Here is a 24,222-nt window from a genome sequence, read left to right as displayed (position 1 = left end):
ATTCAAGGGCTGAATTTGTGCCTCATTATTTTGCATCTTCTCGAGGTCGTCTTGAGGCCCAGTTTGAATAATTGTAATAATTTCTTTCCTTTTGTTGTCTGTTTCCATTCTGTCGTCTTGTTATTTTCCATCTTTGACCCCACTTGTTTGTTTTTTGCCTTTTAATTTACTTAATTTGTTCCTGATGCGAGTTATATTTATATTTGCTGTCTTGTTTTTTGCTGCTTGTCATTTTAGAATAGAAATACTTTATTCATCCCGGCCGGGAAATTACTTCGCAGTTGCAGCATACAGACAAATAAAAATAAGAATAAAAATAAAAATAAAAATATATGTACAGCAAAAGTGCAACAACGCAGTTGTGCAAGATTAATAACCCTCCGGTGTTTCTTAGTGGGAAGATTTTTGTTCTTTCTGGTTGTTTAGAGCCAGATTCATTTTTGCATCTGCTGAATGTTGCTCTGTGTCTCATTTCGCTCATCTTTGCATCTCTTTGTGGTCATTTGCATGTAATTTAGGTTGTTTTTGTCTCACATTGTGGTCACTTTGCATCTGTTTTGGTTGTTGTGATGCATTCTAAATCACGGGATGTGAGTTTCAGTGCCCCTGGCCCCGTGCCCGCTCTGACTAATCTGTGCACGGTGGCATGGAGCTCCAGCAGGACTAGTTAACGTTGTTTACAGCGCAGTGCAAAGCACCACCCCTCCCCCATCCGGCTCCTCCAGCTCCTCCTACTCACAGCTAGCCTGCTGCTAGCTGTAGCTGCTGCTGGAAAAGCGACCAGAAGTCCAACTGGGCTGCAGGAAACCGCCTTCATTCTGAGCCTCCTGGATGCGCCATTAATCCACAAAACACAGAAAACTGCTTTTATGGGAAGCTGAAGGGTTTAAATATCGCGATGCTATGGACAGCTAGCAGCTAGCCGCAGCTAGCTCCGGGAGACCCGGGGCGACGAGCGTCCAACTGCTGCCTTTACCAGCCGGATTTTGTGCCATGTCATCAACCTTTTCAACGACCTGGGTTTGTATGTTCTCATAAAATCATTTGGGGGGGGGGTTCCTCTCTTTTTTTAAAAAACTATTCAGGTCACCGTAGTCGTCTGGCTGAGATTATGTGGGTCACAGACATCGTTGGGTTAACTAGTTAGCTGGAACAGCTGGTTAGCACGGTAGCTGCTTATTGATTTTTATTATTTTCCTTTTGGTAAAGTTTAAAATAGATAAAAAAATATATACATTTTGTTGGTGATGCATGCCCTGCAGATTGAGTGGCTCAGATTAATATCTGGTTGAATTTGTTTTGGTGAAGCTAACTAGGTGAAGCTATAACTCGGCTGCTTGTTAGCTTGTTACTGTTAGCAGCTTCACTAAACCAGCTCGATGCTAACAAAGGCATTTAAACTAGCTGGTTAAAGTTAGTTAGTAGATTTGAGTTTAGCTGTTGACCCACATCCAGTCCAGTGTCAAATGTATTTATTTTCTGCTTCAAAACGCGTGTTTTTTAGGTGTCTGTCTGCACATGTTGGAGTAACAAATCGAGCCCGACTCCGGTGGAACGGCAGATTCTGTTCCCTTCAGATTCTGTGACCCGATAAGGATTTTCTGGCCGTTTCAGACGGTGTCAGCAAACTTTCTGATTTTAAATTACAGACACGGTGGCGTTGATAAAGAGCCACAGCTCCTACCATCCTTTTGGACCCAACGTTTCCACTCTGTTTATGCGTGTTTTACGGTGAACTGTCAGATTTGACAGCCGAGTTAAATACACCAACTGAAATCTCTCCATGTATGTGGGTCACAGAATCTGACGGTCACGGAATTCCGCGTTACACCTGCTGCGGTGGGAGTACCTAAACACCGAAACGGACCCAGATTTAGCCAGATACACATTAAGAACTCTTGTAGAAGTCATCTGTATATGTAATATCCAATGATTATAACACCAAATTATTCCATAAAATATGAAAAGTTGTTCAAAACGTTACCTTGGTTTGAGAGTATAGATGGGAATCCCTCTCCTTTGTTGTGATGTCATGAGTAGGGGAAAGCTTTTATTTTAGTTACCTAAACCAAGGTAACGTTTGTGTCTGTGTATCTGGCTAAATCTGGGTCCGTTTTGGTCCATTTCGGTCCATTCCGGTCTGTTCCGGTACGTTCCGGTGTTTAGGTACTCCCGCTGTGGTTGCATCTCTTCTTCGCGGCCTCTGCTCCCGTGTTTACGGTAGATCTCTTCTTCGCGGCCTCTGCTCCCGTGTTTACGTTAGATCTCTTCTTCGTGGCCTCTGCTCCCGTGTTTACGTTAGATCTCTTCTTCGCGGCCTCTGCTCCCGTGTTTACGTTAGATCTCTTCTTCGTGGCCTCTGCTCTTGTGTTTACGTTAGATCTCTTCTTCGTGGCCTCTTCTCCCGTGTTTACGTTAGATCTCTTCTTCGTGGCCTCTGCTCCCGTGTTTACGTTAGATCTCTTCTTCGCGGCCTCTGCTCCCGTGTTTACGGTAGATCTCTTCTTCGCGGCCTCTGCTCCCGTGTTTACGGTAGATCTCTTCTTCGCGGCCTCTTCTCCCGTGTTTACGTTAGATCTCTTCTTCGCGGCCTCTGCTCCCGTGTTTACGTTAGATCTCTTCTTCGCGGCCTCTGCTCCCGTGTTTACGGTAGATCTCTTCTTCGCGGCCTCTGCTCCCGTGTTTACGTTAGATCTCTTCTTCGTGGCCTCTGTTCCCGTGTTTACGTTAGATCTCTTCTTCGTGGCCTCTGCTCCCGTGTTTACGGTAGATCTCTTCTTCGCGGCCTCTGCTCCCGTGTTTACGTTAGATCTCTTCTTCGTGGCCTCTGCTCCCGTGTTTACGTTAGATCTCTTCTTCGCGGCCTCTGCTCCCGTGTTTACGGTAGATCTCTTCTTCGCGGCCTCTGCTCCCGTGTTTACGTTAGATCTCTTCTTCGCGGCCTCTGCTCCCGTGTTTACGGTAGATCTCTTCTTCGTGGCCTCTGCTCCCGTGTTTACGTTAGATCTCTTCTTCGCGGCCTCTGCTCCCGTGTTTACGGTAGATCTCTTCTTCGCGGCCTCTGCTCCCGTGTTTACGTTAGATCTCTTCTTCGTGGCCTCTGCTCCCGTGTTTACGTTAGATCTCTTCTTCGTGGCCTCTGCTCCCGTGTTTACGTTAGATCTGTTCTTCGCGGCCTCTGCTCCCGTGTTTACGGTAGATCTCTTCTTCGCGGCCTCTGCTCCCGTGTTTACGTTAGATCTCTTCTTCGCGGCCTCTGCTCCCGTGTTTACGTTAGATCTCTTCTTCGCGGCCTCTGCTCCCGTGTTTACGGTAGATCTCTTCTTCGCGGCCTCTGCTCCCGTGTTTACGGTAGATCTCTTCTTCGCGGCCTCTGCTCCCGTGTTTACGGTAGATCTCTTCTTCGCGGCCTCTGCTCCCGTGTTTACGGTAGATCTCTTCTTCGTGGCCTCTGCTCACGTGTTTACGTTAGATCTCTTCTTCGCGGCCTCTGCTCCCGTGTTTACGTTAGATCTCTTCTTCGTGGCCTCTGCTCTTGTGTTTACGTTAGATCTCTTCTTCGTGGCCTCTGCTCCCGTGTTTACGTTAGATCTCTTCTTCGTGGCCTCTGCTCCCGTGTTTATGTTAGATCTCTTCTTCGCGGCCTCTGCTCCCGTGTTTACGTTAGATCTCTTCTTCGTGGCCTCTGCTCCCGTGTTTACAGTAGATCTCTTCTTCGTGGCCTCTGCTCCCGTGTTTACGCTAGATCTCTTCTTCGTGGCCTCTGCTCCCGTGTTTACGTTAGATCTCTTCTTCGCGGCCTCTGCTCCCGTGTTTACGTCAGATCTCTTCTTCGTGGCCTCTGCTCCCGTGTTTACGTTAGATCTCTTCTTCGCGGCCTCTGCTCCCGTGTTTACGTTAGATCTCTTCTTCGTGGCCTCTGCTCCCGTGTTTACGTTAGATCTCTTCTTCGCGGCCTCTGCTCCCGTGTTTACGTTAGATCTCTTCTTCGCGGCCTCTGCTCCCGTGTTTACGGTAGATCTCTCCTTCGCGGCCTCTGCTCCCGTGTTTACGGTAGATCTCTTCTTCGCGGCCTCTGCTCCCGTGTTTACGGTAGATCTCTTCTTCGTGGCCTCTGCTCCCGTGTTTACGTTAGATCTCTTCTTCGCGGCCTCTGCTCCCGTGTTTACGTTAGATCTCTTCTTCGCGGCCTCTGCTCCCGTGTTTACGTTAGATCTCTTCTTCGTGGCCTCTGCTCCCGTGTTTACGTTAGATCTCTTCTTCGTGGCCTCTGCTCCCGTGTTTACATTAGATCTCCCTGTGTCCACAGGAAGCTGATGGGTCATGCTGAGTGAGGAGCGGTGTTTCCTCCGCGCCTAGCCGGGAGCAGCAGCAGCAGCTCGGTGCCGCTCGGTGCAGCTCGGTGCCGCCCAGATTAAAGTGGACTGTTTCTGGGTTCGGCGGCGGAAGGATGGCCTTTCACGGCGCAGGCCGGCAGACCGTCTGTGGAGATTTGTTTCCGGGCTCTGAGCTGGGCCACAAGTATTTCTGTGTGAACTCCTCCTGCGGAGCTCCCTCCACGGGCCTCAGCGCCACGCCGTGCCTAACTGGACCCACTGCCCCGGCCGGGACCCCCCGACACCCCACGGCTCTCGGAGGAAGCGCCGGCGGCGGAGCGGCGGTGCCTCAGCCGTACAGTAACCCGGCCAGCGAGGTGCCCAGCCCGGCCGAGATGGAGCCGGACCGGCCCATTGGTTACGGCGCATTCGGGGTTGTTTGGTAAGAAGAAGGGCCTCCAGCATTTTTACAGACGTCTTATATAAGTGTAAAACTTTTGAAATGGAGGCTTAATCAGAGCTCCAGCCAGCTGGATGTTAGTTTCCATCATGTCAGCATCTTAACTGCTTTAATTTTTAGGAAAGGTTTGTTTCTGCTGGAAAAGTCAAGCAGAGGAAGAAAACTCAGTTTTATGGGTGATTTGTTTTGTTTAATTAATTGCGGCGCTTTACACTGAAATGGTCACGTTTCCTTCAAAAAGCAGAAAAGAAACATGATAATTATACTTTCTGGAGATTTACGCAACATACTCAACTCAACTTTATTTATAAAGCCCTTTAAAACAGCACTGAAACAAAGTGCTGTACATGAATAACAGCACAAAGTATAAGGCATAAAACATAAGAACAATGTAAAAACAACAATAACAGAAACAGTCTCATGCTTGGATAAAAGACAGGGAATAAAAATGGGTTTTAAGACTGATGTGCCCAGCAACATATTATTCATGCATTGATCAGCTGTTCATACTTTCTCTGTTTTTTGTTGTCGTTTTACTCTTAAGTTTGGTTTCCAGTTAGTGTTTGCTTCTGTTTGTTGCGGCCAGGTGAGCGCAGCCTGCAGAGCGTCCTGATCAACCTGCTTCTTACATTTGTAGTGGAATAATAAGGAAGATCTATGAGCAATTAATCTAATTTTAATCTTGATTTTGTCACGATCGTCTGACATTTAAAATGCGTCACCCAGCACCGACTGTGTTTTCTCCAGGTTTGAATCGTTTAAACACAAAGTGGAAGAGAAAGCTTTTTATTCCGTCAGAATCTTTTTATTTCTGTGTTTCTTCTCTGAATTGATCTGAATGAGGCTCAGCGGTTTGGTTCTGATGAGAAGAAGCAGGATATCAGGAACTAAAACTGCATCTCTGATGGGGTCTCTGTCATTAATGCAGCCGGTCAGATTACCACCATAAAAGGCCAGCAGAAGAAGAAGAGCACTGTTCAGAGGACCAAAGAAGAAGAAAGTGTAGGAACCGGCTGTTGTGGGTGTTGTTTTTGTGAGAAGTTGGAGGGAAAACAGAGAAATGGAGGATGGAGTGTTACATAATGCAGGAGCAGACAACCAGAATAAATATCGCTGTAATCGCTCCAGCTGACGGATGATCTTACATTTAGTTGTTGGACGGTGGGTGAACTATCAAAGCAGATCTGAAAGCACAAAAGAGAAATGTCACTCAGACGAGTTTCCTTTCCCCCGAATGTGCTTCAGGTTCTCCTCAGAGACTCGGCAACAACACCAGGTCAATAATGATTTAATTATGTTTCCATTCAGCTTCTCTGATTCATTTCTACTAAATAATAATGGAAGCAGCAGTCGGTGCCTCCAGATGTTTCCAAACCTCAGCTGGTTAAGGGCTGGGTTACAGACTGGTAAACGGCAGGGTTAGGGGCTGGTTAACTGCAGGGTTACAGACTGGTTAACGGCTGGTTAACTGCAGGGCTACAGGCTGGTTAACGGCGGGGTTAGGGGCTGGTTAACGGCGGGGTTAGGGGCTGGTTAACGGCGGGGTTAGGGGCTGGTTAACGGCGGGGTTAGGGGCTGGTTAACGGCGGGGTTAGGGGCTGGTTACGGCCTGGTTAACTGCAGGGTTACAGACTGGTTAACGGCTGGTTAACTGCAGGGTTACAGGCTGGTTAACGGCGGGGTTACGGCCTGGTTAACTGCAGGGTTACAGACTGGTTAACGGCTGGTTAACTGCAGGGTTACAGACTGGTAAACGGCAGGGTTACGGCCTGGTTAACTGCAGGGTTACAGACTGGTTAACGGCTGGTTAACTGCAGGGTTACAGGCTGGTTAACGGCGGGGTTAGGGGCTGGTTAACGGCGGGGTTAGGGGCTGGTTAACGGCGGGGTTAGGGGCTGGTTAACGGCGGGGTTAGGGGCTGGTTAACGGCAGGGTTAGGGGCTGGTTACGGCCTGGTTAACTGCAGGGTTACAGACTGGTTAACGGCAGGGTTAGGGGCTGGTTACGGCCTGGTTAACTGCAGGGTTACAGACTGGTTAACGGCTGGTTAACTGCAGGGTTACAGGCTGGTTAACGGCGGGGTTAGGGGCTGGTTAACGGCGGGGTTAGGGGCTGGTTAACGGCGGGGTTAGGGGCTGGTTAACGGCAGGGTTAGGGGCTGGTTACGGCCTGGTTAACGGCTGGTTAACTGCAGGGTTACAGACTGGTTAACGGCAGGGTTAGGGGCTGGTTAACGGCAGGGTTACAGGCTGGTTAACTGCAGGGTTACAGGCTGGTTAACTGCAGGGTTACAGACTGGTTAACGGCAGGGTTACAGACTGGTTAACGGCAGGGTTACAGACTGGTTAACGGCAGGGTTAGGGACTGGTTAACGGCAGGGTTAGGGGCTGGTTACGGCCTGGTTAACGGCTGGTTAACTGCAGGGTTACAGACTGGTAAACGGCAGGGTTTACGGCTGGTTAACGGCAGGGTTTACGGCTGGTTAACAGCAGGGTTACAGACTGGTTAACGCCAGGGTTAGGGGCTGGTTACGGCCTGGTTAACGGCTGGTTAACTGCAGGGTTACAGACTGGTTAACAGCAGGGTTACAGGCTGGTTAACTGCAGGGTTACAGACTGGTAAACGGCAGGGTTAACGGCTGGTTAACGGCAGGGTTTTACTGTTCAGATTGTTGAAAACAGCTAAATGTTTATTACCTGTTTATTACCCGTTTATTACCCGTTTATTACCTGTTTATTACCTCAGTGTTCTCACGGCCTGTTCTGTGTATATTCTACAGTAATTGTGCTGCTGTAATCCGGTCGCAGAAAGTAAAAGAAACTATGAACCCTGGGATTAGAAGCAGCTGCAGAGGGCGGCCTTGTGTTGCCAGGTTTGTGTTGCCAGGTCCTCAGGAGTTCCACTGCGCTGCTAATCTGAGGATCATCCAGGATCGGCTGCCTGATCCTCCCCAGCTTCATTACTCTCCTCGTCCTTTTCTCTCTTTCACCCAGACTCCTCTCAGTCGCCGTGAACTCACGGGTCATTAAGACGCTCCGCGATCCGTTTACCCATCACACATCTGCCCCTGTGGGCAGCTGCCTGCTGAATGGGGCAGATCCAGACCTTATTTTCCCTGATTCTTCCAGGTCAAACCCAGCTTCAAACCCAGCTTCATGCGTTTGCTCCTTTACAAGCTGCCCTGTCGGGCAGCATTAAGTCTGGGGGAGGAGATGCGAGGCCACACCTCGCTGCAGCCTTATCCAGGTTCACTGGATTACATCAGGATGTGAACCTGTCAGATGATGTCATGCAGACATGAAAGATGGAGAAAGATGGAAGTGTGTCCCAAACAGCTTAGTTTCTGTGAAACTCGCTGAAAAGAAGGTTTATCAGATAATTCAGGGGTGTCAAACTCATTTTCACCTAGGGCCACATCAGCATAATTGTTGCCCTCAAAGGGCCAGATGTAACTTATAAATGTAACTAATTTCAACGTAAAATAAATAAAACTACTCTATAGTGGCCATTTGTCCATAAAAAACAAATGAAACTTAAACCAAACAAAATCAAAAGACCACCGATGCACCATGGGAGATGTGGTTTAACGCAGGCAAAAGAAGATGAATGTCCAAAATGAATTCTTGTGTTTTCTGATGATTTATTTCCAAACAATAAAACAAACAATAAAACAAAGAAAACCTGCTGCTCTCTCCTTTTCCCTGGTTTAAAAAAAAACATCGGCCCACCCAGGTGCATGCTGGGACTCCAGGTGCCCATTGTGACCCAATTATCAAAATATTCTAAACAAATAACTAACAAGGAATATTAGCAAAAAATCTAATCTAAATAAAGTGCTGAAATTAATCAAATAAAGTTACTTTAATTAATTAAATTTACAACTAGAACCAAAAAACAAAAACGAACTTTACAAATAGCTCCTACATACTCCTTAATGTTAAATAACTCTGAATTTATTACTTATTCAAGTTACAAATATTACAAATATATTTGCATAGATGTAAAACAAATATATGTTTGCTTGTTGCTCTGTTATTTTTTCATAAATCCTTTTAATTTGTCAGGTTATGAAACCCACATCAACTCCATCAGTCAATGATCAAACTATCCAAGTGAATAAAGAAAAATAAGTTCTGACATTTACTTTGTTCCAAACCTGAAATATCAAACAAAGCTTTTACTGCCTCATTGTTTCCGGTTTTGGCTTTCAGGAACACATTCTGCTTTTAATTCTCGGGCAGTTTGTTGTTTTTCTTGATGCCTGATGTTGGCTCTTAACTCCGTGTTTGGTCTCTGAATGCCGACGCAGATCGAACTCTTTGACCACCGCCTCATCACACAAAATGTACCATATGTAACTCATACCGTTCTTTCTCTTTGAAGCACAAGCACGTATTCGCCTTCCAATCTTTCTTGAAACAGAGAAACTGATGCAGATGGAAGGGCATCTGCATCAGTTTTTCTCTTCCTGGACATTTTGGATCATTATTTGTATTTCTCAATTCCACTTGTTGGGAAATCGCATCGATTTGGAAACATTGCAGTCCAGTGGTGGGACGCCGTCACTTCCCGCGTGACATAATCGACATGCATTGTGGGAAATGTAGTTTTTGGTCACTGCACGTATTTGACTTATTTATTTTTAGACAATCAGACCTTTTAAAGGGACAGTTCGCCTCTTTTGACATGAAGCTGTATGACATCCCATATCAGCAGCATCATTTCTGAACATCTTCTTACCCCCTGCTGCGTCCTGTGAGCAGAGTTCCAGCCTCGTTTTGGTGTTAATGAAGGTAGTCCGGCTAGTTGGCTGGGGTTTAAAAAATAAAGCCTTTTGCTTCTCAGAACAATATGCGTTCAACAGAGTAATACATTTGCATCACAAAATGGTTCTCCAGGAAAAAGTCAGACCTCACAATCTCTTGGCCCTATTTTCTCTCCCTTCGTATCACTGCCTGCTGTGCAGACCGAGCAGCAAACACCGTAACAGGCGCAGCTGTCGGCAGGCGTCGGCAGCCTTGAGTTCGACACATATGAGATAATTAAAGCCTTCCTTTGGGGTATTTTTCGTCCACCTTGGTCTGAAACCTGACGGAACCGCCTGGCTGTTTGCAGGTCTGTGACGGATCCCCGTGACGGTCGGAAGGTGGCTTTGAAGAAGATGCCCAATGTGTTCCAGAACCTGGTTTCCTGCAAGAGGGTCTTCAGAGAGCTGAGGATGCTTTGCTTCTTCAAGCACGACAACGTAATGAGCGGCGGGGGGGTGAGCGGACCCGGGTCGCCCGCTGAAAACCCACTAAATGTTCTCTGCTGTCTGTCTGCAGGTGTTGTCGGCGCTGGACATTTTGCAGCCTCCACAGATCGACTGCTTTGAGGAGATGTATCCTTTTATCAGCTGAAAACTGTCAGATCAGGGCTGTGTTCGAAACCGCATACTCCATACTACATACTACGTACTCCATACAGCATACTACATACTACGTACTCTATACTGCATACTACATACTACGTACTGCATACTGCATACTACATACTGCTTACTACATACTGCATACTACATACTACGTACTCCATACTGCATACTACATACTACGTACTGCATACTACATACTGCATACTACATACTGCATACTACATACTGCATACTACATACTACGTACTCCATACTACATACTACGTACTGCATACTACATACTACATACTGCATACTACATACTACGTACTGCATACTGCATACTACATACTACATACTGCATACTGCATACTACATACTGCATACTACATACTGCATACTACATACTGCATACTGCATACTACATACTACGTACTCCATACTACATACTACGTACTCCATACTGCATACTACATACTACGTACTGCATACTGCATACTACATACTGCATACTACATACTGCATACTACATACTACGTACTACATACTGCATACTACATACTACGTACTCCATACTGCATACTACATACTGCATACTACATACTACGTACTCCATACTGCATACTACATACTGCATACTGCATACTACATACTGCATACTGCATACTGCATACTACATACTGCATACTACATACTGCATACTACATACTGCATACTGCATACTACATACTGCATACTACATACTGCATACTACATACTGCATACTGCATACTACATACTGCATACTACATACTGCATACTGCATACTACATACTGCATACTGCATACTACATACTACGTACTCCATATTACATACTACGTACTCCATACTGCATACTACATACTACGTACTGCATACTGCATACTACATACTGCATACTACATACTGCATACTACATACTACGTACTCCATACTGCATACTACATACTACATACTTCCATACTGCATACTCATCGATCAGACAGTATGCAGAGCGTTTACCCACAATGCATTTCGCTCCTGCCCAAGCTGAAATCAACCGGCCTGAAGCTGATTTCTCTTAAGCTCTAAACTCTGTAAACTTTAGCAACATTTGAAACATTTTCAGGTGAGAAAGTAGTCGTTTAGATCCCCAACGTGTTGAAAACCTGACAAAATACCGGCTGTTTACAATTTTGTTCCCACGAATTCGGCGCTACTAAAGCTAGCCGCAGTGAGCAACGCACTTCCTGTTATTTTCACAAAATAAAATACCCGTTGCCTTTTATCATAGGGAAAGCCATTACCATACAATTGGTGCTTTTGTTTTGAAAACAGGAAGTGAACCTACCGTCGTTGTAGCTAGCTTGAAACTGCCGTTTTGACAGGAAATGACGATCGGCGACGTTACGTTGCATCTTGGGTAGTTTGAGTATGAGTAGTAACCTCATGATGCATACCCAACATTTCAGAGAATCTAGTATGCATCCGGGAACTTAAAGTTAAAGTTAGTAGGAGTAGTAGGAGAAGTAGGCGGTTTGGAACACAGCCCAGGAGTCCCGTGTCGGTTTGGCGTTCGCTCAGTTAGTTCCTCCCGTCTGTCCCAGTTTCCCCTCATTAATGCCCTCCTTTAATTCCCCTAAATTAGCTGCTGCTCTGCTTCCAGCTGCAGATGTTTAGCCTCTGAGTGTTAAATGTGGGCAGCTTGCATGTAAAGAAGCCGCGATGATGCGGCCTGTGCTCGGAGGTGCTCATGTAGGCGGAGGTCCATCTTTCCTTGACAGCCGACCGCCTCGCAGCTACGTGATCACAGAGCTGATGCAGAGCGACCTCCACAAAGTGATCGTGTCTCCTCAGCCTCTCACCACCGACCACATCAAGGTCTTCCTCTATCAGATCCTCCGAGGTGAGCGCCGGGTTCAGGGCTTTTTTTATTTAAACCCGGCAGAGATGCTGTGATGCGTGAACTAGTTTTGTGTAGCAAAAATCACAGATTTTGTGCTTTAACCCTAATAGAATAGAATAGAAAAATACTTTATTCATCTTATTTATTAATCCCTGATAGGGGACATTTTTGTCCACTTGGGCTGTACTTTCTCCTCTAATTTCACACTGGATATAGTGATACATATTTGGTCCAGTTGTGCATTTTTGACTATTTTTTTTAAAATTTCAAACACACATTATATACAATGCAATTTTTCATTGTGTAGAAAAAAAACTCCTGAATTTCTGAAAAGGGACATTTTTTGTCCTCTTTTAAAACGACTTAAAAACCTCATATATTAATATTTTTTTCCACTTTTTTTTCATAAATCTTTTATTCCACTTCAGTTCTGATCATAACTACCAAGTTTTCAATTATTTTAAAAAAAATTAACCCTTTAGATGCCAATTTGAACTTTTTAGCCCAAATTTTAAGCCTTTAGGTGCCAGTATTTTCAAAATATGGAATGCAAAGTGGAATTATTGAGTAGGGATAATTATGGTCTGGGATATGTCAATGATTAGCAACAACCTTTGATTTTTAGGGATTTTTTTATTAATTTTTTTGTTATGCCTGATTTAAAAAAAAAAAAAAAAAAAAAAAAAAAAAAAAAATTCTGAAAAGGGATTCAAATTGGCATCTAAAGGGTTAATTTTTTGAAAATGATTGAAAACTTGGTAGTTATGATCAGAACTGAAGTGGAATAAAAGATTTAAGGAAAAAAAGCGGAAAAAAATATTAACATGTTTTTAGGTCGTTTTAAAAGGACAAAAATGTCCCTTTTTGGAAATTAAGGAGTTTTTTTTTTTTTTAAATTAGTCATAGCAAAAAAATTTAAAATTCCTAAAAATAAATGTTGTTGCTGATCATTGACATATCCCAGACCATAATTATCCCTACTCAATAATTCCACTTTGCATTCCATATATTGAAAATACAGCAGTTTTTTTTTTTTGTTTGTTTGTTTTTTTAAACAGAAATTGCCGTTTACATCATATAAACCAGTACCGTATTTTCTGCACTATAGAGCGCACTGGGTTATAAGGCGCACTGTCAATGAATGGTCTATTTTCAAACTTTTTTCATAAATAAAGCGCACCGGCCTATAAGGCGCATAAAGCTGTTACCTGGCAGTTCAGTGATGATTCGAAAACGAAACTTATAAAAAAATCGGCTTGGCGCATTCGCAAAACCACAAAGTAGCAATTCTCGACAAGTAGCACAAATCGACTGAACACCGGCCTTCGTGAAAGCTCGGACCACAGTTGATACCTTAGCCCAGGCATCCACGATCCATTGGCAGATGGTAGCGAAAGTCGCCCGGCGCTGTCTCCCTCCCTTGGTGAATGTGTGTTCGCCTTCTGTCATTCACTGGTCCCACGCAGCTCGCAGTTTAACTTTGAACGCCCTGTTGACACTGATATTCATGTCCCGTGCTAACGCTGTTGCCTTCAGTCGAATAGAGACTGTAGAGACGCTTCTACCCGCTGCTCTCTGTTCAATAACCCACTGTTCAATTTTGTTATTATTATGGTGAATCACAATATATATCACTCCGCTACGCTCATGACTACCGTAGCCGCAATGCTGCGGTGCGGGTTTGTAGTTTACCAAAGTCTTACTAAAACATTTTGACCGAGCGCCGTGTACCACACAAAATCGCTTCGGGGTCCGTAAGCTAACAAGAATAAATCCATATATAAAGCGCTCCGGGTTATAAGGCGCACTTTTGTTTTTTGAGAAAATTATAGGCTTTTAAGTGCGCCTTATGGTGCGGAAAATACGGTATTTAAAGGGTTAAATTTTTGAAAATAATTAAACTTGGTAGTTATGATCAGAACAGAAGTGGATTAAAAGATCTATGAAAAAAAAAAAGCGGATAAAAATATTAACATATGTTTTTAAGTTGTTTTAAAAGGGGACAAAAATGTCCCTTTTCAGAAATTAAGTTGTGTTTTAAATCAGGTATGAGGGTTAAAAAGAATATTTTCAGAGTTTTAAGAGCTCTGCATCCAGCTCGGGCTGCAGCAGCTTCAAACTGTGGCCCAGCAGCAGCCTCGGTTCTGCACACTGAGCTGTGAACAGCAGAGACCATTCCTCTAGAATCAGCTTTAACCATGAAAATGTCTCCGCTCAGGTCTGAAGTACCTGCACTCGGCTGGGATCCTGCACAGAGACATCAAGCCTGGGAACCTGCTGGTCAACAGCAACTGTCTGCTCAAGGTGAGGCTGAGATCCGTCCGTTTCTGTCCGGCTTCTCCAACATGCTCAGAAAGAACAAAGGCTTTACCCCCAGGTGGAAAAGCTGGCGTGTGGATAAAAGCAGAGTTTGATAAAAACAAACTTGGTGAATAATTAAAGTTCATCATGGAGCTGAGACACCAAAGAGACGAAAACAAGGCTCTGTTTGGCTGTGTTTGTGTCAGATTTCACCTTCTTCAGCATCTGGGACCCAGTTTGTCCTAGTTTATGAAAAATGAGCATTAATTTGCATCTTTGTAGAGAAATCAGACCAGACTTAGATAACCGGCAGATAAATAAAGCAAAGCCAAACTCTCTGATCCCTCAGATAGAGAAACAGCCCTAAAGTGTAGCTTTACTGCAACATAAACGTTCAAGCTGCTGTTTAAACTGACCAGATGGCTGGAATACAGTCGCATGCACTAAAAGGTACAATTATTCCATGTTTAGAAGCGTCAGATTGGTCTAAATCCTCCAGATTTCAGGTCATTAACTCAAACATCATCCCACTGAGACGTCTGAAACACCATCTTTAGATAAAATTAGATTAGATCGTCCCTCTGAATCCTGTTAAAACACTGTCAGCAAAGTGTAAACAGGGATTTAAAGTAGTCCCAAACCTTCAGAAAGGCCTCAAGATTTCAGCATCAGGAGGCAGAGAACAGTGTTTCATGCCTAAATAAACCAAAATATCAGTGTTTCTGTGTTAAGATGCAGATCTCAGGCCTAAATAAACCAAAATATCAGTGTTTCTGTGTTAGGATGCAGATCTCAGGCCTAAATAAACCAAAATATCAGTGTTTCTGTGTTAAGATGCAGATCTCAGGCCTAAATAAACCAAAATATCAGTGTTTCTGTGTTAAGATGCAGATCTCAGGCCTAAATAAATCAAATATCAGTGTTTCTGTGTTAAGATGCAGATCTCAGGCCTAAATAAACCAAAATATCAGTGTTTCTGTGTTTAAGATGCAGATCTCAGGCCTAAATAAACCAAAATATCAGTGTTTCTGTGTTAAGATGCAGATCTCAGGCCTAAATAAACCAAAATATCAGTGTTTCTGTGTTAAGATGCAGATCTCAGGCCTAAATAAACCAAAATATCAGTGTTTCTGTGTTAAGATGCAGATCTCAGGCCTAAATAAACCAAAATATCAGTGTTTCTGTGTTTAAGATGCAGATCTCAGGCCTAAATAAACCAAAATATCAAAAATATCCAGTTGGGAGATGATTGGTGAAGAAGAAAACTGTATAAAACAGCAGAAAAGTCTCCTTTAAAGCAGAGTTTGGAGGGTTAAAGGCCGCTCTGTCTCCTCTCAGATCTGTGACTTCGGCTTGGCGCGCGTGGAGGAGCCCGACCCGACGCGTCACATGACCCAGGAGGTGGTGACGCAGTACTACAGGGCGCCGGAGGTGCTGATGGGCTGCCGGCACTACGGCTCGGCCATCGACGTGTGGTCGGTGGGCTGCATCTTCGCAGAGCTGCTGGGGCGGCGCATCCTGTTCCAGGCTCAGAGCCCCATTCAGCAGGTGAGGCGTGGCTGTGTTTAGGCTCCGCCCCCACAGAAGTGTCCTGTTCCAGGCTCAGAGCCCCATTCAGCAGGTGAGGCGCGGCGGTGTTTAGGCTCCGCCCCCACAGATGCATCCTGTTCCAGGCTCAGAGCCCCATTCAGCAGGTGAGGCGCGGCGGTGTTTAGGCTCCGCCCCCACAGAAGCGTTCTGACAGCAGGCTGCAGCTAAACAGGAAACTAGATGTTCAGTTTGACCCAAAGTTTCTGAAGATGATACATTTAATCACCTAATTTTTCATGTGATGACATCACTGCTTTTGTTTTGAAAACAGGAAGTGAACCTACCCTCGTTGTAGCTAGCTTGAAACTGCCGTTTTGACAGGAAATGACGATCGGCGACGTCACGTTACGTTGCATCTTGGGTAGTTTGAGTATGAGTAGTAACCTCATGATGCATACCCAACATTTCGGAGAATCTAGTATGCATCCGGGAACTTCTCGCTTTCTCAAACTCGCATACTAACTCAAAAAGTTAGTATGAGTAGTAGGAATAGTAGGAGAAGTATGCCGTTTGGAACACAGCCAACTACTTGAGTTATTGACAGCGTAGCCTCCAGCGCCCCCCTGTGGTGACGCCTCTCAGCTGATATGATGGAAACATGTTTTTATCTGTTCTTGGTGAACAGAAACCTGAGGGTGTTTGAATGTTGGTGTGATGTGTAGCAGGAGCTCAGAAGATGGGGTGGAAACAATAGCTTTATTTAAAAATATTAATTTTTTATTTTTAAGTCTATAGGAGGTAAAATCAGACCATCCAACCAACTCTGCAGAGTGAAATAAAGCTGAACTGTGCCTTTAAAAACAGAAGAGGTCACATGTTCAGCTCCACTCGATCCGCCACGCAACCAGAACCAGAACAAAGTGCTGACCCCCTCCTCCCTCTGCTCTGCTCCAGCTGGACCTGATCACGGACCTGCTCGGGACGCCGCCGCTGTCGGCCCTGTCGTCGGCCTGTGAAGGAGCCAGAGCCCACATCCTGCGGGGCCCCCACAAGCCGGTAGGTTCCGCCCCCTGCTGGTTCACCTGGTCAGGTGTTCTTATTACAAACTTCCTGTTTACTGTTTCTACTTCCAGAGACCTGCCACATTTCAGTTCTGTAGCACTTTTGCTTAAAGTTTCAGCTCCTCACCCTCTGAACCTGAACGTTTTCTGGGCTTTTCCCTGATCCGGTTCCTGTCGGCTCATTTTTAAGCTCTTAGAGCTGTTAGGGCAGCCAGGTCTCTGCAAGCTGGGTCCTCATCAGGGCTCCGAGCTCGTCCGTTTTATCCACCAGAGATCTCACATTTCCCATGATGATCAGGGCAAGAAATGCTTTAACCTTCAACAGCCTCAAAATGTCAGTCAGGACCTATTTTAACTGTAAAAGGGACAGAAAATGTCCTGTGAGTCGGTGCTTTTGGACATTTTTCCAGAATACTTTAAATATCTGGAAGTTATTTATTATTTGCTGCATGTTTAAAGAGTTTATTAACAGTTTAAAGTATAAAACACATCTTTGGCTCTTTTCCACCTGTCCGTACTGATGTTTATAATATAATTATATAGAATATATTTGTATTGTTTCGGGTCTCCTCCTCCTGCCGTGTTTCACCTCTGATGATATCACCACCTTCCTGAATCTTAAAGCTTCTTGTTCAATTCATTTTTATTTATATAGCGCCAAATACAACAAATGTCATCTCAAGGCACTTAGATAATAAAGTCCAATTCAAGCCAATTGGAATTCAATTCATTATAATCATAATTTATATATAATAATCCAATTCATTCATATAGAGCCGATTGAAAAACACTTGTTAACCTCGTCTTTCTGTCCTCAGCCGTCGCTGTCGGTGCTCTACATGCTGTCGGACGGCGCCACGCACGAGGCCGTGCACCTGCTCTGTCGCATGCTGGTGTTCGATCCTGTGAGTTGAGCCGGCGTCGGGTCCGTTCCTGTCGTGGTCGTTCGATCCGGGTGCTGATGAGAGCTTCTTCTTCTTCTGCTGTTTGCAGACTAAAAGGATTTCTGGCAGCGACGCGCTGTCCCACCCGTACCTGGACGAAGGCCGCCTGCGGTACCACACCTGCATGTGTCAGTGCTGCTACTCGGTTCCCAGCGGGCGGGTTTACACGCGGGACTTCGAGCCGGTCGCCGAGCGGCCGTTCAGCCACAGCTACGAGAACAGCCTGCTGTCTGTGTGGCAGGGAAAAGGTTCGACCGGAGCTCAGAGTTCACCCGAACACTGCCCAGCCTCCTGGGGATGGAGCTGTAATCACTGCCCTTCTGCTTTCAGAGTTGATCCATCGCTTCATCACCGAGCACCAGCAGGGCAAACGGGTGCCGCTGTGCATCAACCCTCAGAGCGCCGCCTTCAAGACCTTCATCAGGTGACCATTTCCCTTCAGTTTCACTTAAAAACCGGTTGATATCTGAACATCTAGAGAAACGAGCGGGAAAAATGTTCCAATCGATGGCTGGTGATGTTTAAAGGTTCTTTTTTTTTGGTTTTAATTGGTTTGAAACACTTCTTTTATCGTTGTATAAGTTGATTTTAAGACGTTTATTTCAGCAGAAACTTGAATAACTCCACAAGTTTGAGTTATTCTCCCATCCTGCAGGTTTTTGGGGTAAATCTAATAAGTCGGTGAGGTTTTCCTGCTCAGATGATGCAGCAGCAGCGATGAAAGATGGTCTTTTTCTGTGAAACATGCATTTTATACTCTAACAGTGAGAAATATGAGGCTCAGAAATACCCAAATGAATCTGAATCTCTTTGTTTTAATTCCAGCTGAGTATTAAAACATTCAGATTAAATACTTCCAGGTTCATCAAATCACAAGTCTTCATCAGTCTTTATTGACATGCTGAGCTTCTTCTGTCCTGATGTGGAAATGGTTCAACATTTCACCGGGCGACACGAAAAGGAAGCGAAAAAATGAGTCTTTTACGAAGTAACGGGTCCAAAGATGCTTCAAACCAAGCGTTTTCCTCACGGAGTAGAACAACAGAAGAAGGTCATTCCCCCTTTTATCTCCTCATTAATAGATATATATCCAGAGGTTTTATCAAAACAAGTCCAGTCTCCATGTGGGGAAGAACTCGATCCATTTGGACCACATTCCACGAAATCTTCGTGCTTAAAGAGAACGTTGACGTAACCTTCAGCTGTCTGATGTTGGAGCATCAGCTACATTACATTACAGTCATTTTACAGACGCTTTTATCCAAAGAGACTTACAATAAGTGTGTTCCACATCGGTAGGCAAAAGAACTTCAGGTCACAAGAAATCATAAGTGCATTTCCTTCCAAAACCAAGCAGCTAAGAGCAGAACTCGTGCTAGAGTAAGTGCAGTAAGTTAGCCTCTGTTTTACACTTTAACTGCTGCTAACTGCTAATGCTCAAAGATCCAATGCAGTTTATTCAGGAGAAAAGAAGCAAACCAGAATCCTTTCCGGGAAAAGACTCAGTCTTTTACAGGCTTTTATTCACTCAAAATTCTGCCCGGCAACAGCGGTGTCACACCCAATACTGCTCCCCAATTGGTTTGGCTTTGAGCCAAGAGTGTCACATGTGTTCCGAGGCCGGATCAAACCGGTTCCAACCTGAACCAGGCAGTTCTGAACTGGCCTCAAACTGTTTTTGGGCCAAAACTTTTTAAAACTTTACTTATCGTGTGTTGGTTTATATTTTCATAATCCGCTCAGTTTAGTATATTTTAATAATAAGTAAAAAATCTGAGCTTTACGTTCTGATAATGATGATAAAATGAGGACATCAGATGAATACAGAGCGCATAATGTGATGAGATTTCTGTAAAGCAGCAACATACTTTCATCTAACTTTAACGCTGCATATGAAGACACGTTTTATTATCATCATAATAATAATAAAGTGTGTTTTCACCCTTTTATAAATAAATTATAACACCAATAACAGAGATTTTACACATTTTTATCTGTTTATTGGCCGTTTTGTCGTCTTTTGCGTGCGGGTGTAAAGGTCTAGATCAGTGATTCTCACTATTTATTTCACCAGAGCCACATTGGCAGCAAAATCAAGGGAAGAGCCACTTTTACCACAACATACTAAAGTCCCCTTTTGCAAATATGCATTTCTACATATAAAACATCCCACAGAAAAAGAAGCAACACAGCCAATACATTTTCAATTAAGACCACATGTACCTTAATACTGGGATGAGCAGAAGCTGGCGTGCATGTCCTCGACTTTCTTCATGTTGTATTTGTAGTTTGTTGTTGTAATCATAGTGAGACATTCAGGATGAGCATGGTTTCTGTGCTGGTTTTTGCCCTTTTTAAATTAAAAACTGATCCATGGTGCCTGCAGCTCGCGCTGGCTAAAGGAGCTAGCGTGCTCTGGCTGAAGGAGCTAGCGTGCTCTGGCTAAAGGAGCTAGCGTGCTCTGGCTAAAGGAGCTAGCGTGCTCTGGCTGAAGGAGCTAGCGTGCTCTGGCTAAAGGAGCTAGCGTGCTCTGGCTAAAGGAGCTAGCGTGCTCTGGCTGAAGGAGCTAGCGTGCTCTGGCTAAAGGAGCTAGCTGCTCTACGGGCAAGTGTGAGGTGGTTTAAGCGGGCTGCGTTGCCAGGTTTAACAGTTCCCCCTTTAGGAAACACCATTTAGCCTTAATTAATACTTAATGAAAATACTTCATACTACAAAAAAGCAAACTTAATAAAAATACTTAATACTGTGCAGTATTCGCTGTGTGTTATTTGAAAAAAATGTATTGTTATTGTTACCATATTGTTATAAGCTACTATGCGAGTGCGAGCCATGCAATGAGTATCTCTGGTCTAAACGGCGTGATGTCCGTGTGAGCTTTAACCCGAGCTGGTAAGCGGTGGCGGCGTGCTAATGCCTGTTCTGCGTCCGCAGGTCCACGGCGTGGCACTCCTCCAAGGTGTCCAGGAAGGAGGAGAGATGAACGCGAGGAGCGGCGGCAGAACGGGAGGGTTTCATCGGCCGTGGCGTCTGAAAATACCGAAGAGTTTGGGTCTCCTCTTTTCTCTTCCTCTTCGTCCGGAGGGGAGGGGAAACGACACGCCCGACCACAACAGACCACCTCATGAAAACGACTTCTCCCTGAATATGAAGCCTCTCGGCGACCCCGAACACGTGAGGCGCTCCGCGTCTCCGGTGCTGAATCACAGAAGAAGAATAATGCTGCTCTCTGAAAGGAAAGGACTGAATTCGGTACTCGGCTGGATTTCCCATCAGTGTGAGACTTTCAGGAATTATGGTTTGAACTGTTTGGTAGAATTGATGCTTAGTTGATTTTTTTTTTTTTTTTTTAAGTCATTCCTGCCCCGTGCAATATGGTTACAATCTGAGAAGGAGCGCTGGAGGCGGCGGGCGGCGTGAACCCTGGGAGCTCGCGCCCATCCCTCACCAAACGAGTCTTTACTTTATCCCCACATCTGGACACTTGGCTCACTGTGTTTTCGACTATAATGCAACCTAACCGATGTAGCAGCTTTAACCAGCAGGTGTTCCTGCTCCCCGATCAGCTGATTGGGGGTCTCCTCCCACAGACGCTTCCCGCTGTCAGCAGCTCGCTTTTACTTTGAAAGGGACGACAGGAAGTGAGACTTTCAGTGTTTTAGTCGTCTGAACCGCGTTTGCTGACAGAAGGACGCCATTTCAAACCCTCCTCAGATTTCCAGTGTTTTCCTTTCCCCTCCCCATTCTCCTCGTGTGGCGAGGAGGCAGCAGCGCCGCCGGGTCTAATCCTAAGTTATTAAAAGCGTGTGCGCCCGCGGCGGCCTCGCTTACCTCAAAGCTTTGAAGACGAGCTGAAATAAAAGGCGGAGGGAGGACGCTGGGGATCGTGCACATCTGAACTCTGTCATTCCTCCGGCTGGGTTTACCTCGCGCTCGCTTCCCGTCTCTCAGCACGCCGCTCTGGATGGCGTGAGGTCGGGAGAGGACGCCGGTGAGACGCTGCTGCTCGTTTGTTTCCGTTTCCTTTGAGGCTCAGGTGTGCTGTCGGAGGCTATGAACTGAACAAAGCCGCCAGAGGACGCTCCAGTATTGATCCTGCTCGTTTCCAACCGAGGTTCCAGGAACGTTCCAGGAACTCAAGGTTCCTCCAGGCCCAGGAGGCGAAGGCGGGTTCCTCTTCTTCATCAGCTGAAGACCACAGAGGAGTCGGACTCGGTTCAGGCGGAGCGCCGGCGCCGGTGCTTCTTCACGTTAATCGTTAATCCCTCGCCATCATCCCGGAGCGGCTCACCGCTCCTTAAAAAGCTTTTTGTGTAGTTTGACAGGTGATTTCCACCTGTGAAACCTCAAAGTTCTGCTTTCAGAAGGTTTTAGCCTTTAAAAAATAACCCAAACTAACGTTTGAAGTGTTCAGAACCTGAAGAACCATCGGTGCGGTCCTCTCCGTCAGAACGGTTCCACGAGGCTCTTTTTATCGTCTCAGGAAGCTTTCAGTTGGCTGGTTCGGAGCTGGTTCCCATTTCTGAACCAGTTCTTAACCAACTCGGTGGCTCCACTTCTGGCTCAGAACCAGAACCGTCTCAGGATCCAGCTGCTTCTCACCGGGTCTGAGGGCGGAGCTACGGAGACCAGCTGAAATGTTTCAGTCTGAACGTGAAGAAGAAGAGGAGCTCAGAGTCCGCTTAAACCCGACTCCGGCCCGGTTCCAAGGTTCTAAACCAGCTCTGAGCTGGTTCCAGTTGGCTGAAACGGTGTAAATAAATGCGGGTCGGCTGGTTTCACAGCTGCAGAGTCTCGTCCTGGCGCGTTCGTTCAGCAGAACCGGGTCAGAAACCGGGTCAGTAACCGTGGAAACGCCTCACTGGAGGAACCTCCTGGACCAGCTTCCGGTACCGTGTTATGAGGCGCCGCAGACGGCGTTCTCAGCGTCTGAATCCCGGAACTCTGTTTTTTTTTGTACTGACCCTGAACCTCCAGCGGGCGGGGCCCCTGATGGCGGGCCCCTCCGTCTGCTGAACCGAGACCTTTTGAAAGCCCTGAAACCTCAGCCGGTCCTCCCCGGGGCCGCAGCGAGTCTCGGCGCCGCTGAGACGACTTGTATATCTGCATGTGTATATTTATTAGCCCGTGGCGAGCGTTTGGGTTTGGATGCTGTGCAATGGTTGAGTCCGTCGGCGAGAACGTGGTCGTTTTATTTAATCGGTTCGGAGGCCATTTTCTTAGATTCTTTTCGTTTGTTGTGATCGAGTTAGCTTTTCCGTTTTTCTTCTTCTGGAGTCCGAAGTCCCCGTTTCCCAAAAGCGAAGCTCGCGCAGGTTATTTATGGTCGTCTGGCTGCGGTCACATGACACAAACGTTGCTGCTCATTGGTCTAACTTGTGTCCTCGGGTTGGCGGGCGTGCCGGATCCACCGGCTGCTTTCTGTGGGGGTGCCGCAGGACGGACTCTGATTGGCTCGTTGGGAAGCTGATGTGTAATCTGTTCAGAGCGGGAGCGCCCGCCGTCAGGTCGGCGTGCTGCGGGCACCTCCACACGACCACGAAAGCAATAATCCCACTCTGCGTCCTCGAAGGTTCGGAGACGCCACGAACCGCTCCGACTCGACGAGCCGTTTGAGCGGCTGCTTTTCGGTTCGAGGCACAAACTGTGTGATTTTCAGGTCAGGCTGGAAGCGAACGCCACTTCTGGACTCCTCCCCCGTGGTCGTGTTAGTGCGGTCCCTCCAGGTTAGCGGCCGTTGTTGAGTAGACGACCCGTGTTGGGTCCCCCCTCCCCCGCACTCGGCCCCGGGCCGTCGGTGCGACCCGGGGCCGAACCTCTGTAGACGTTAGATCGTTTCCTCCTCAGAAAAGAAACTTGATGTGTTTATTATTCTTCTTCTAAATATGAAACTGATGTTTTAAACTGATGTTTTCCGTCTTTGTTTTAGCTAAAAGTTTTGTTGTTTTTTTTATTTTTGACTTGTGTTCCCGACAAATACTTGAATTTCTTAAAAATTGTTTAGAGTTTCAGTAGTGAATGACCATAAATAAATAAATGGACACTGGATAATATTCCTCAGCCGTCTGATTATTTCTGATGAAACGTCTGAACCGATTCATTCAAATCGTTTTCCTGATTTATTTATAACTTTACACTGAAGGATATTTCTAACTCCTGATCAGCCTCATTTCTTTATATTTTATATAAAAGCAGGAAGCAGCTGCAGTGATTAACATGTTCCAACATGAACATAAACCCAGAATCTGAGTCAGAACCAGAGTTAGTTCAGTTCTGAGCAGCTTTAAAGTGAATATCTGCAGATGTTTCCATGGTAA

At 45.7% G+C, this 24,222-nt stretch overlaps 1 protein-coding gene across 2 annotated transcripts; it reads left to right on the top strand.

Moving 5' to 3' along the window:
• The first annotated feature begins 720 nt into the window (after nt 1–720).
• On the top strand, nt 721–23,958 carry nlk1 (nemo-like kinase, type 1). 2 transcript variants are annotated; one of them, XM_075453786.1, is made up of 12 exons: nt 721–1,020; nt 4,310–4,758; nt 9,892–10,021; nt 10,101–10,156; nt 11,966–12,072; nt 14,291–14,376; nt 15,712–15,921; nt 16,858–16,959; nt 17,783–17,869; nt 17,958–18,156; nt 18,239–18,332; nt 20,840–23,958. In XM_075453786.1, the coding sequence occupies exons 2-12, from the start codon at nt 4,451–4,453 to the stop codon at nt 20,886–20,888; spliced, it is 1,428 nt and encodes a 475-aa protein (XP_075309901.1). In that variant the 5' UTR covers nt 721–1,020; nt 4,310–4,450; the 3' UTR covers nt 20,889–23,958. The 2 variants fall into 2 exon arrangements, with proteins under 2 accessions (XP_075309901.1, XP_075309902.1); XM_075453787.1 differs by having other exon boundaries at nt 721–1,024.
• The last annotated feature ends 264 nt before the right edge of the window (nt 23,959–24,222 follow it).

The sequence above is a fragment of the Odontesthes bonariensis genome, chromosome 21, assembly GCF_027942865.1.
Source record: "Odontesthes bonariensis isolate fOdoBon6 chromosome 21, fOdoBon6.hap1, whole genome shotgun sequence".
In the NCBI taxonomy this organism is placed as follows: Eukaryota; Metazoa; Chordata; class Actinopteri; order Atheriniformes; family Atherinopsidae; genus Odontesthes; species Odontesthes bonariensis.
Note: the sequence above shows the minus strand (reverse complement) of the source record. Positions and strands in the feature narration are given on the sequence as shown.